The 13,974-nt window shown below is 42.6% G+C and overlaps 1 protein-coding gene across 1 annotated transcript in view; it reads left to right on the forward strand.

Annotated features, from left to right (window-relative positions):
• FAM171A1 (family with sequence similarity 171 member A1) overlaps nucleotides 1-13,974 on the forward strand; it is a 160,100-nt gene that overhangs the window by 87,241 nt on the left and 58,885 nt on the right. The window contains exon 3 of the mRNA XM_068235499.1: nucleotides 5,332-5,424. Coding sequence (XP_068091600.1) covers nucleotides 5,332-5,424 — 93 coding nt within the window. The remainder of the gene's footprint in view (nucleotides 1-5,331; nucleotides 5,425-13,974) is intronic.

Consider the following 13,974-nt stretch of genomic DNA (forward strand, 5'->3'; position numbering starts at 1 on the left):
GGCCCCTGGAGTCCAGGGCCCCGTTGCGGTCGCTACCTCTGCATCCCCTATTGCTACGCCACTGTGTTTAAGTGCTTCAGAAAACAGAGCTGTATTGGACCCAGTGGGTCAAAGAGCTCAGAGAAGCCCTTTTGCAAAGATAATAACTGAAGTTTAACTCTTCCTGTACTGGAAAACAATGAGACTTTTTTTTTCCTTTGCTACTAATGTTTTATTTCTTAGCTGTGCTACACATACAATTATCTCATAAGTTTATTTTCGCTTCAGGTTTTCTTTACACATACAATTATCTCATAAGTTTATTTTCGCTTCAGGTTTTCTTTAACTGCTTCTGGACTATCACAATTGAAATCTATGTCCTGCTTGTGGTTGCGCAGCTCTGACAGGACGTAGATTTCAAACATCGCTGCCACGCGGTCCTGCTGATCACGCCTCTTTCTTATCGCCATAACTCACTTACACTGCCTTCAATATTATAGCAGAGCTCTGTGAGAGTCAGGAGCCAATTTCATTGGCTGACATTGATGGACAGCGTCCGGAGCCAATGAAAGCGGCTCCTTACCGGCTCACAGAGAGGGACCTGCGGCAATGGGAGAGCGGGCGGGAGTGATGGGTCAGTGCTGCAAATCGTCGGTAAGCGCTGTTTTACGGTACCGGCAGTCTCTGGTCCTTAAGACGCCAAAGATTACTGGTGCGGAAGTAGTTAAGCAACACTGATATTTTTATACAGATTTAAACTAGTGTATTTTCTCTGTAAACTGACTGAGGGGTGGGAAGACTGAATGACCTCCAGTAAACCGGTTGTGCAGAGGTTAATGCTGGCTCCACATGGATGGTGAGCGAGGCTGTGCGGTCATTAATTATAGATGTGTAGTTTGCAGCGAGTGTTAATTCTGTGCCGTCTGATGGGAGAAGGTCACGTACATTGTTAATGATGGGAATACTGTGAGCTGTGTGCTGGAAATGTCACCAGTGTGTGACCAGGTGATGCAGAACAATATATAGAGCAATACTGAGTCCTCACATTACCACTGAGGAAGATGTAGCAAGCGGACTAAGGGGCCTTGCTTTACCTGATTTGTGGTATCCATTCGATCATAATGGTCAAATGTAGCAGCGGTCGATGCCACATTATGGCCACCTGATTGTCATTTCAATCAGTTTCTGGATAAAATCAATCAAAGCGGTCGATCCAGCATGCTGGGAATATCTTGTTCGAATAGGGTAGCACAGTTCATTTTCCCGATGACCATTGACGTACACCGCTACGGCCTCCCCTCATTTGTATTGTCATGCTGGAAAATGGTGATTGCTTTTTCAGAAAATGGAATAATTTATGACGGGTTGAAAAACTTTTTAAAAAGTACAGTTGGTCAAGTAGGAAAAAAAAATTGAACCATGTATTGCCCTCTTTTCAACCAGGACTATGGGAGGCAGTGTTCTCCCCAGGCTCTTTTAGATGGGTGCTCCACCCGGCTCATTTATCGTATGCACTTGTGTCTAAGCCGAGTTTTTGGGACCCAAAAATTGTCCCAAAAGTGGGATTCTCAGCTTATATTTGAAGTTGGCTTATACTTGGGTTGGCTTACATGAATACTGCAAGTGGAAGCGACCATGCGCGCATTCTTTACAATAATGTTGTTTGAAGGACATTGGCCTTGTTTCACTAAACAGCGCAAGTTTAAAACAACTTAGGAGCGGTATGCACGCTATGTGCGGTCGTGCTGCGTAACTTGCCTTCCTTAGTAACGTGCGCTGTTTACATAGCTTTTTGTATGGCGAAAAGATCAGCACAATCAGTAGTATGTTGCAAAACTTTAAGCTCTTTTAATACAAAAAGTTTCCATGAATATATTTTGTGTTAAACAAGGACAAGCAACCCGCTGTAGATAGGCACCAAAAACGCCCATAATCCATCTAATGCCTGCTAGCCGACTTGTATAAGGAGTCCGTGAGGGAATAGAGTCTAAGATCCACACTTCCCAGGAAAAATGTGTCTCAAAACATGGCGACAGACTGGCCTAATGCTGTTTCGGGCAGCAGCCCATCTTCAAGCTGATAAATGTGCACTCCTAGCGGGCTGATGCCTGAAACAGCATTTAGGCCTGTGTCTGTCACCATGTTTTGAGACACATTTTTCCTGGGAAGTGTGGATCTTAGAATGTATCTCCTCACGGACTCTTTACACAAGTCGGCCAGCAGGCATTTGATGGATTATGGGTGTCTTTGGCACCTATCTACAGCAGGTTGCTGGTCCTTGTTGTACACAAAGTATATTTATGGAAACGTTTTGTATTAAAAGAACTTAAAGTTTTGCAATATACTACTGAGTGTGCTAATCTTTTTGCCATACAAATTGATTGCCACCTGGTGCTCTGGTGGCTGGATCGTTGCACCTTAAACACAACTAGGGGAGTGCAGCCGGGTGCTACTACTTTGCCGCTGTTTACATAGCAATGCTCACTCCTTTAAATGCCGTGTGCTGCTGTGAAGTATCGCAACCATGATACTTCACTAGCGCGGCTGCTACTATGTTAATTAACATAGCAGCAGTCACAATACTTAACAGCACCTGGAATTTAAAGGAGTGTGCTTTGCTATGTAAACTCCACGCATAACTAAGGAAGGCAAGCTACCCAGCATGACAGCGTGTTGCGTTAATACTGCTCCTAAGTTCCTTTTAAATCGCGCTGCTATAGCATCACTGTTTAGTGAATCGAAGCCATTGTACACATGTGGTTGACTGCACGATATCTGTCCAACAGTCAACTAAGTTGATCTTCTGGGTGAATCGGCCAAAATGCCCAGTATTTGTCGCTCATGATTGTATGCTGGGCTGTGGAGTCGGTACAAATATCTTCCGACTCCAACTCCGACTCCTCAGTTTCTGAAACTCCGACTCCGGGTACCCAAAATTGCTCAGACTCCGACTCTCCGACTCCTTAGTCTAATACTTAACAGGGCTGTGGATTTTGTACAAAAATCATGCGACTCCGACTCCTCAGTTTCTGGAACCATGACTCCAACTCCGACTCCAGGTGCCCAAAATTGCCCCGACTCCTCAACTCCGACTCCAACCCCACAGCCCTGATGTATGGCTACATTTTTTACACAATTGACGTCCGATATATGGCGAAATCTGACGTTTGTTGGACGTTTTAATCGACTTCAGTGGTGTGTGCGAGGGTTTTGTGCTGGACTGTTATGGGGGGGACTCCGCCTTACACAATATCTCTGTGACTTGCTCTGGCCTGTCAGATATCCCCCGCTCTCCGCTCACCTCTGGACAGAGCATACTTTGCGGTATACACTTTGGCTGGAGCTCCTGCTTGTCATTCAGCTGCGGTCAGCACTTGCTATCTCCACTCCGCAGCCACTTCCTCTGCTGGAGCGACGCAGATTTCTTCTAGTAGCTGGGAAGGAAAGACAATGGAATTCACGGCTTTGAAGATTGTAATCATATATTATATCCACTGAAATGCACACGGGGTGCCAACAAAAATACAGGACGTGCCTCAGCCACGAGTCAGTTTAGGGTGGAGCTCCAGTAAGCGTTTTTCAGTTTTGGAAGGAATAGGGAAAGGCTTGAACTGATGTCTGAAGAGATTTACAATCCCTTCCTGTCTGTTGAACTGGGCATCAGATAATTAAAATGTCAGTAATGTACTGGTAGCCTATCCATAAACTTACCCACCCCCTATTGTCACTCTAACCCTCCCTTCTAATGCCTAACATTAACCCATCCAATGCTTTACACTACCTAAGTGTGAGCTCCTCTGAGGACAGTCAGTGACATGACTGTGTACTCTGTAAAGTGCTGCAGAAGATGTCAGTGCTTTAATAATAATATGGTAGGACATTAGACTATTGCTTTGGTAGGGTAGATTGTGAGCTCCTCTGAGGACAGTTAGTGACATGACTATGTACTCTGTAAAGTGCTGCATATCTCGCTGCTATACAAATACAAAATAAATGCATTTAAAAAAAAAAAAAGCTTTCACAATCAAACAATGGAGATGGTCTTTGCATACAAGCTGGAATAACGCATATCAAATTTACTGCAACTTGAATTTGGGCCCATCCACTTTTCTTCCTTCTATTTTCGAATGGCCTAATTCCAAGATGCATAACATTTGCATGACCCCTAAAATCATTCACATCTCATTGACCATCTCAACTGAAGCCTGGTACAAACTTTCAATTTATTATTGGCCAATCAATGACCAATTTTACCAACTCCATGTAGTTACAAGGGTTTGCCTGCACAATCTTCTTATAGTATACAATATCTGTTGACCCTCATGGAGGTGGTAAAATTGGTCAGTGACAATTATAATTGAAAGTGTGTACTAGGCTTAACTGTCTTCTGATGTATACATTTTCTGGAGTGTGTCAGTTTAGTTTACCAGCTGTTTGATTCCACATATAACATATGTAAAGCTTGGTACACACTTTCAATTTTGATTGGCCAATCACTGACCAATTATACCACTTCATGTAGTATGAGAATGCTACCTGCACAATTTGCTCATAGCATTCAAAATCTGTTGGCCCCTGATATATCTGCTACTTGGTGTCTTTGATGTCAGATGGCAGTTTGTGGTGGTTTGAATAGATTGTCTTTCTGATCTTGTAATAATATCCAACAGCCACCATACTACATTGTGGTAAAATTGGCCAATCTAAATTGAAAGTGTGTATCGGGCTTAAAGGAGTCATCAAGCAAAAAACTCTCCACCCGCTCTACTTACCCGAGGCTTTCTCCTGCCCATTGCAGCCGACATGTTCCATGCTGCAGCTCCGCTCTCATCCGCCAGTCCCGGGTCGCCGCCGGTGCAGAGGCCGACCTACTCTACTGCTCCTGCGCCACTGTCAATCAAGTCCACGTTGTCTATAGTGTACTACGCAGGTGCAGTATGTGAATGTGCAGTACACTGCGGACAATGTGGACTTGATTGACCGCTGCGACCGTGCAGTCATACTAGAGGACAACCTCGAGGTCGTCCTCTGCACCGGCTCGGCCCTCGGGTCGGCGGCTGGAAACAGAGATGCTGCGTGGGACTTGTCAGCAGTAAGGGGAGCTGGAGAAAGCCCTGGGTAAGTAGAATGGGGAAGGGGGGGGGGAGTTTGCTTGATGACTCCTTTAAGGAAAGTGGTTATATATTGGTGCCTATCCCACCCACTTGTGACGCTGTTCCTGTGTGCTGTTCAGGCAGGAATGGTGGGATTGTTAATGGTTGGAGGGATTGTTGATGGTTGGCAGGATTGTTAATGCTGTCCCTGTCTTTGCACATCCCTGTCTTGGCTATTAATTCCCTGTTTTCCTTGCAGTGTTCACCTCACTGAGTCTGGAGTTGCTGCCGGAGCGCTCGGCCACGCTGATGGTCTATGACGATGTTGTGCAGATAGTCTCAGGTTATCAAGGTAAGAGCTTCTGTCTTTCCCGAGCACATAGAGCCCTTCCACACTGAAAATCGCAATTGAGGGGCGTTTTTGGCTGCTTTTCAAGTGTTCGGTGGATGCGATTATGATTCCCTAAGTGTGAAAAAAAGCCACGCAAAATTTTTCAAATGTGAGATCGCATAGCGCTCCCTATCATTAATAGAGACTATTCAGCCTAAAATAAAGATGCTACAGATCCGCCTCTAATAAAAAGCAATAATCACTCCAACAACTCACACCCAGACATCCTGTGTGCGCTGACTTCCGTCTCGTAGCCCTGCTGCCTTGCAGATGAATGCCATGGCACTTTCTATATCCAGGATAGAGAGTGCCATGAATGCGCCACAGCACATATCTGCAAATATAGCTTATGTTGCTGGTTCCTGTGATTATAACAATCCCAGGTTCATCTAAAAGACAAAAGGAGAGCAGGAGCCCAATGGTGCAGAATTGTGTAAGATTCAGAAAAGCAAATTGCTAAGGATGTATATACTCACAAAGGCGGGTTGCAAATCCTTACAACCACCATCAGAGCAGGCGGGAAATGAACTGTCCACGCTCTGTTTTCCAGGTCTGTGACAGGAACTGGGTGGGCGCAGTCCAGAAGTTCTTTAGGACAGCTAAAAAATGATCACCTCTAAAAGAGGTGTGACAAGACACTTAGGCCCATATGCAATTCACTTTTTCTCCTGAGTTCTGTCCTAGGAGATAATTTTCATATTGTCTTTAAAATAATTTTTCAGCTTTTTACAATTGAAAAAGTACCAAAAAGTTGGTGTAATTATTTTGAGCATTTTCTTGCTTGCTGGTGGTTTATAAGGCTTTTTATGACAAGTTGTGAAAATACCACGTAGGAGAAAACTCTGAGAAAAAGTGAATTGCGTCTGGGCCTTAAAACGGGTGGAGGGACCAATGTATAAAAGATAGGCTAATAAGCTGTGAACCTTTTAAACGGAGAGGTAATCTTACCTCTCTTAAAGACTTTTCACCAGTTTATTGAAAAAGGTCTTTTATTCGAAAATTGACAACACGATTCGCGGGTACTTGCCCGCTTCCTCAGGTCAGTAAAAAAAAAAACAGGTGTTTTAACTGCTATGGCTGTGTAGCAAGCATGAGCGCCTTTCTGTATGTGCAAAGAGGCACAGTTTTATTTTATATTTAAAGCTACTTTTTACTGTTCTTATTGTTTTTGCTCAATGACCCATTCATTGAAGTAAGCTAGAGCTAAAATCTATGAACTATTGACCCTTTTTATCTCTTTGTTGCTCTCAGAAAACGTTTTCTGCTAGGAGAGTGTTTCATAGTTGTAATTTCTTATCAGTGAGGGTCACACTGTAGTCTGACCCAGTCTTGACTCAGTCAGGAACTGCCACTTACATACCTGATGTTTAACTCTTTCAGGCAGAGAAAGAAAAAAAAGGAACACCGCATAGTTTTGTGTGCTTGGCACTGTACATACACATGTCTATCTCCTCATGTCACATGTCACCTCGGGTATCCTTTAACCCAATTCACAAACACAGGAAACCTACAAAAAGCACTACAAGAGAAGCGCAGGCAGTGTGGACGGGCCCCGTACTGTGTGGTTTACCTCGAGCGGTCTTACTTGCAGGCTGTGTGGTTTGCTCGGGGTAGTACTGTATTTGGCGTCTCCAGTCATTTGTCCAGCTGATTCCTCTTATTTTTACAGTTGGACGAGGGGAGCGCAGTGCCTGGAACTCTCCCATTGCAGTGATGGCTTCAGCAGATGTCAGTTTATTAAGCCTTTTTAGAAGTTTTGTTTAGTTGTCTGTAAGCCTTTTGGCTGAGCTACATCTGGACGTCGTTCCCAGAAAAGTTATTCTGAGGTCAGCGAGAAAATAAAAGATCTGCTCTTCACTGCCGAGAATTTTCCATTGGCCTTCTAGTAACAAAAAGTGCAGAAGAAATAAGTGGCCTTGTGCACACCCACCGGGGCTGTTTATAAGGGAATGTCTGTTTATTGTTATTGTTCTTTTGTGTTATTTGTTAAATTAACTGGTTCAGGCCCACAGATATAAGATGCTTATATATAATATATAATATTATATATATATATATATATATATATATATATATATATATATTAGCTGATGGCCCGGAATTTCCTGGGTATGTATTTGGCTGGTGTTTGCTCCGCCCACATTTTCTAACTCTAATGCTGGGAATACACGGTTCGTGCAGGAAGTCGACACTGCAGATTTATTGCAGGATTTGTATCAGCTGTAACAAAGAATTTTTTTCTTTAAAGGTTATTATACTGTTGCTTATCTTCAAGAGCAGAGAGGATGTTCCAAATTCAGGTCCGCTTTAAGCTGAGCAATCGTCACTTGGAATGATGGTTAGTGATCAGTACGGGTGACTGTTTAGGAATGAAGGCAAAGCAGAAGAGAGGAGAACGCAGATCGGCTTGAGTTTGACCTGAAGTGATCACAAACTATAACCTCAAGCAATGAAAATTGAGCATTTCTATTTAGTTTTAGGAGAGCAATGTATATTGTGATACAGCCTACCTAAAGATGGCCCCACACAATACAATAAAATTATCCAATTTTTTTGCAATTCGATGAAAACAGTCAGTTATACAGAAAAATCTAAAAGTTTTCTCTTATTCATTCGAGGAATTGTTATATAAAAGTAGATTGGGAGTGGCAGATTTTTGTGATCAATCCTTATAAAAATTGAATGGTGCATGGTAGATTTTCAAATCTTTGATTGAAAGACGCAGGCAATTTTTTTCAGTTTTCAATCATTTATTTTCATAATTGGGGAAAAATGGACAGTCATTTTTTTAATTGAAAAGAAATAGAAAAATGGAATCTATTTTTTTCTACTTGATCGAATAATCGAACCAATAGACCGTGCACTTAGGATCAGTTTTTCCTAAAATATCAAACAACCGAATGAAACTAAATTTTTTATATTTTTCTATCCGATTTTTTCCAACCCAACCAATCAGATTTTTATTGAAAAAAAAACTAAAAACTTAATTTTTTTTTTCTCAATAAAAGTAAATTTCCTTTTCGGTTTCTGAAAGTGTACTGGAACTCAGAACTTTCTCTCTGCTCTAAAAGATAGGCAACAGCATATTAACCTCCTTGGCGGTAATCCCGAGCTAGGGTCGGGGTGGAAAACCGCAGCTCAGAGTGGTAATCCCAACCTCTGCTCGGGGTAGCCACCAGAGGCTGTGTGCAGAGTATAGCGCGCAGCGGGCGTTTCTACATACCTCCCGGGGGACCCGTCGTCGGCTGCCATTCTTCTTCCTCTCCTCCGGGGCTCTGCTTCCTGCTGGTGAGATCGCAATTTCACTTTTGAGTTGCAGCGCCACCTGGAGGATGGAGGCATAACTGCTGCGCTGGAGCCAGGGAGGTGAGTGATTGCTGAACTGCAGCAGCATGATTTTTTTCCAGGTTTTAGGGTCTGAAAGGGTGCAAAAAAATTGCACCGCTTTTAAGCCCTAAAATCCGTAAAGCATCATCACGCCAAGGGCTTTAACCTTTAATGAAAAACATTACTTTGTTACATCTGATACAAATCCTGCAATAAATCTGTCATGTTTCTACTTCCTGCTTTCATGGAAGCTGTAGGGTTAACATTCTGTGTTTAAACATTAGCTGCTCTGCCAAGGCAGCCAGCTGAGAGATCAAATTACACTGGTCATTAGTCACAGATGAGGGGGAATTAGAAAGGTTAAACTCTCTAAACACATACAGGGTGCATTTCTCTGTTTTCCTTCTGTCCTGTGCAAGAGTTCAGGTCCACTTTAAACAGTCGATCATTTTTATTGGAAAAAAAAACCCCGTAAAATCGATGTATTTCGTTATGTTGTGTATGGCCACCTTTAGTCCTGGACATGCATAGACAAAGATTTCCACTATGTTGATCTTAGTAATAGTTACTTAATATCCGAGCTGGAAAGGATTAATCTTGAACAGTTTCCAAGCAGAAAAACAAAGAAAAGAAAAACATTTAATTAGCACACGTGTTCAAGTCTCTGACACCAGCAGATCTCGGCCAATCGCTGCCTCAGCCAATTTCCTGGAGAGTTTTTAGCGGTTTGACCCGAAGGGCATTTTTATGTGCTTTTGCTTTTCTGGTAATGAAAGCCACATGGAAAATACACCGTGCGTGTAAACGGTGCCCATTGTCATGACGGTTTCCTATATACAAGAAAAAAAATATCTAGTGTTTGGTAATAAAAGACAGAGCCAGACTGTAGTGTGGAGGCCCATTGAATAGAAGTGCTGTAAGGTGTTCAGTATGAGTTCCTGGTGCCATAAAAAAGTGCTTATTATGGAGGCAGAGAGGATTCTGGGAAACCGGCCTGTTACTCAATGCTAATGACTTTTCCAGACTCAGACAGTCGTCCCAGAAGCACGGGGCCTCGAGTATAATGAAAACTGAAGAACTGCCATGGCCATAATGGCCCGGCCTGGCATCTGTTTCCAGGCCTTAGGTAGCAGCTGCAGCCATACTCTGACCTTCTTGGCAAATAGGGAAACTTGACGGGCAGTGACCCCTGCTTATTGGCCGCAGTTAAAGCAGAACTCCACCCAAAAGCCTTTATTTTTGACTAGTCTACCTAAGCCTGTTTAAAAACGGGCTCTAGGTAGTGAAATTACCGCCGCCAGTCAGTGCGCGCGTTTAACGCTGCACGCGCAACCGCCTTGACGCACGCGCTCACGCACACACGGCCGCCCTGCTCCCTGGCCCGACCTCCCGTCCCAACTGCTGTCTGTACTTAGGGAGTTAAATAAGTGGCTGAGAAATTGGTGTAGGAAGGAAGGGTTTGGGTTCCTGGAGAACTGGGCAGACTTTGCAGTCGGCTACAGGTTCTACAGCAGGGATGGGCTGCACCTTAATGGGGAGGGTGCAGCTGCATTGGGGGAGAAGATGGCTAAACGGTTGGAGGAGATTTTAAACTAGGATCTGGGGGAAGACGGGAGGATAAAGTCTCAATACGTAGACAAGATGAGGTAAAAAGACAGTGGGAACCTATCATTATGGAGGGTGGAGAGGGGGGTGGGGACAGTGTAAAGATTAAGGAGGTTGGTAAAAATTCAAGTAGCCCATTTCATGTAAACAAAATTGGTAAATGTGGTGGTAAAAATATAAAGTGCATGGTAACCAATGCTCGGAGCCTTGCAAATAAAATAGACGAACTAGAGTTCATTCTGAATGACAAAGGCTATGACATTGTGGGAATAACCGAGACATGGATGGATGAAAGCCATGACTGGATAGCTAATTTAAAAGGATACAATGTGTTTAGGAAGGATAGAACAGGGAAAAAAGGTGGAGGGGTTTGTCTCTTTGTTAAGAATTCTCTTACAGCTGTCCTCAACGATGAGATGGAGGAAGATTGCGAAGATGTGAAGTCCGTTAAATATTCATGGTGGAAATAAAAGTTGCCAATTGCTTATCGGGGTATGCTACAGGCCACCTCTTATTAATGAAGCTGCAGAACTGCGATTACTACAGCAGATTGAAAAAGCTGCAGGTAAAAATGAGGTCATAATTATGGGCGACTTCAACTTTCCAGACATTGACTGGAGTATTGAGGCTACCCATTCTGGTAAAAGCAGCAGATTTCTGGCAGCACTACAGGACAATTACTTGACTCAAATGGTAACTGAACCAACTAGGGGGAATGCGTTACTGGATCTGATCATTTCTAATAGACCAGATAATGTATCAAATGTGCAGGTTCAAGAACATTTGGGAAATAGTGATCACAACATGATAACGTTTGATCTGGTGACTGATAGGCCACGGGGCAGCGGGACCACTAAAACTATGAATTTTAGAAAAGCAAAGTTCACTCAAATTAGGCAGGCACTAAGTTTGGTGAACTGGGATAATGTACTACAAGGGGAAGACACTGAAGGGAAATGGCAAGCTTTTAAACTTATACTCAATCAATACTGTAGTATATATATCCCATATGGAAACAAAATGTCTAGGAATAAAAAAAGGCCTCTATGGATGAATAGAAAGGTTAAAGATAAAATGAAGAGGAAAAAGAATGCCTATAAGGTCTTAAAACAGGAGGGGACCGAGGCTGCACTAAGCAATTATAAGGAGTGCAATAAAAATTGTAAAAAATAAATTAGGCAGGCAAAGATTGAAGCTGAAAAACAAATCGCTAAGGATATCAAATCTAACCCCAAAAAGTTTTACAAGTACATTAACTCTAAAAAAAGAAAGGTTGACTGTATAGGACTCCTAAAGGATGAGGATGGAAACTCAATGGTGGATGACCAAGGTAAGGCAGAGTTATTAAATGCTTTCTTTGCTTCTGTCTTCACAAAAGAAACAGCACTGTTGCAAACTACAGAGGCGGAAGAGTCTCAATCTTCTAACTGTAATATTAAATACTTAACGCAGGAAGAAGTGAAGGCAAGACTAAATAAATTAAAAATAGACAAGGCACCTGGCCCGGATGGCATGCATCCTTGGGTCCTAAGGGAATTAAGTTCAGTTATAGATAAACCCCTTTATCTTATCTTTTGTGACTCTCTTGCAACTGGCAGAGTCCCAGTGGATTGGCGTACAGCCCACGTTTTCCCATTATTTAAGAAGGGCAAAAAATCTGATCCAGGAAATTATAGACCTGTAAGCTTAACATCAGTTGTGCAAACTATTTGAGGGGTTACTAAGAGATACTATACATGACTTCATAGTAGAAAATAATCTTATTTCTCAGCATCAACATGGGTTTACTAAAGACAGGTCCTGTTTGACTAACATGCTCAGCTTTTATGAGGTAGTGAATGCTAATATGGATATTGGGAATGCTGTAGATGTGATATACTTGGACTTTGCAAAGGCCTTCGACACTGTTCCCCACAAAAGTCTGGTGCAAAAGTTGAGGATGCAAGGACTGGGGAAGAGTCTGTGTTCATGGATAGGGAACTGGCTAATGGACAGAAAACAAAGAGTTGTGGTCAATGGATCGTACTCAAAATGGGAGACTGTTAGCAGTGGGGTCCCACAGGGGTCTGTTCTGGGTCCAGTGCTCTTCAATTTATTTATTAATGACCTAGTAGATGCAGTAGTGAGCAATGTTGCTATTTTTGCAGATGATACAAAATTGTGCAGAATCATCAACTCTCAGGAAGATAGTGTCATATTGCAACAGGATCTGGATAGGATGGCTATATGGGCACATACATGGCAGATGAAATTCAATGTTGACAAATGTAAGGTCATGCATTTTGGACGTACTAATGGTCTAGCACCATACAAAATAAATGGGATACAGTTGGGGACATCAAACTTGGAGAAGGACTTAGGAGTACTCATTGACAACAAGTTAAATAATCGTACTCAATGCCAAGCAGCTGCAGCTAAAGCTAACAAAATTTTGGGATGCATTAAAAGGGAAATAAAAACTCGAGATGCTAGCATAATATTGCCCCTGTTTAACTCTCTAGTAAGGCCACATCTGGAATATGGAATTCAGTTCTGGGCACCACATTACAAAAAAGGTATTGCAGTTTTAGAGCAGGTGCAGAGACGAGCAACAAAATTGATGCGTGGGATGGAAGGTCTCACTTATCGAGAAAGGTTAGATAAACTGGGTTTATTTAGTCTAGAAAAGACGCCTTAGAGGGGATCTAATTAACATGTATAAATACATCAGAGGGCAATATAATACCTTGGCGGATGAGCTTTTTGTCCCTAGGCCTTCTCAAAGGACTAGAGGACATGATCTGCGCATGGAGGAAAAACGTTTTAGCCATTTATTTAGGAAAGGGTTCTTTACAGTTAGAGTGATTAAGATGTGGAATGCATTGCCACTGGAAGTCGTTATGGCAAACTCTATACCTGCATTTAAAGGGGGCTTAGATGCTTTCCTTGCGTTGAAAGACATCCATGGCTACAATTGCTAGGTAATGCCTAATGATGTTGATCCAGGGATTTTATCTGATTGCCATCTGGAGTCGGGAAGGAATTTTTCCCTTTAGGGGCTAATTGGACCATGCCTTGTAAGGGTTTTTTCGCCTTCCTCTGGATCAACAGGGATATGTGAGGGAGCAGGCTGGTGTTGTACTTTATACTGGTTGAACTCGATGGACGTATGTCTTTTGTCAACCAAAATAACTATGTAACTACGCACATGCGCAGTACAAAAAAGCCACGGACGGACAGACGGAAAGTGGATGACGCAGGGACATTTAGGTTTAATTGTATAGGATTATTGTTTGGCCTCTATTCAAATCGCTTTTCTCCCGAGTGTTCTCACAGGAAATAATTCTCCAAATTTTACACATTATAAAAGAAAAAAAAAAAAAAAAAAAAAAAAGGTTTTCAAGAACCCAGCATGCGAGAAAATACTCAAAAGAAGTTTAACTACAGGACCACTGTGATTGAAATCTACGCCTTGTTTTGGTGGTTACCTGGCTGGCAGTCGTAGTGGGATGTGGGTGTCAAAAACACCCTCTAGTGAAAATATACAGGAGACAAAAGTGGGAGCCCAATGGTGTAGTATGTCAAAAACAATGGAACGTA

This window comes from Hyperolius riggenbachi, chromosome 5 (genome assembly GCF_040937935.1).
Source record: "Hyperolius riggenbachi isolate aHypRig1 chromosome 5, aHypRig1.pri, whole genome shotgun sequence".
Lineage (NCBI taxonomy): Eukaryota > Metazoa > Chordata > Amphibia > Anura > Hyperoliidae > Hyperolius > Hyperolius riggenbachi.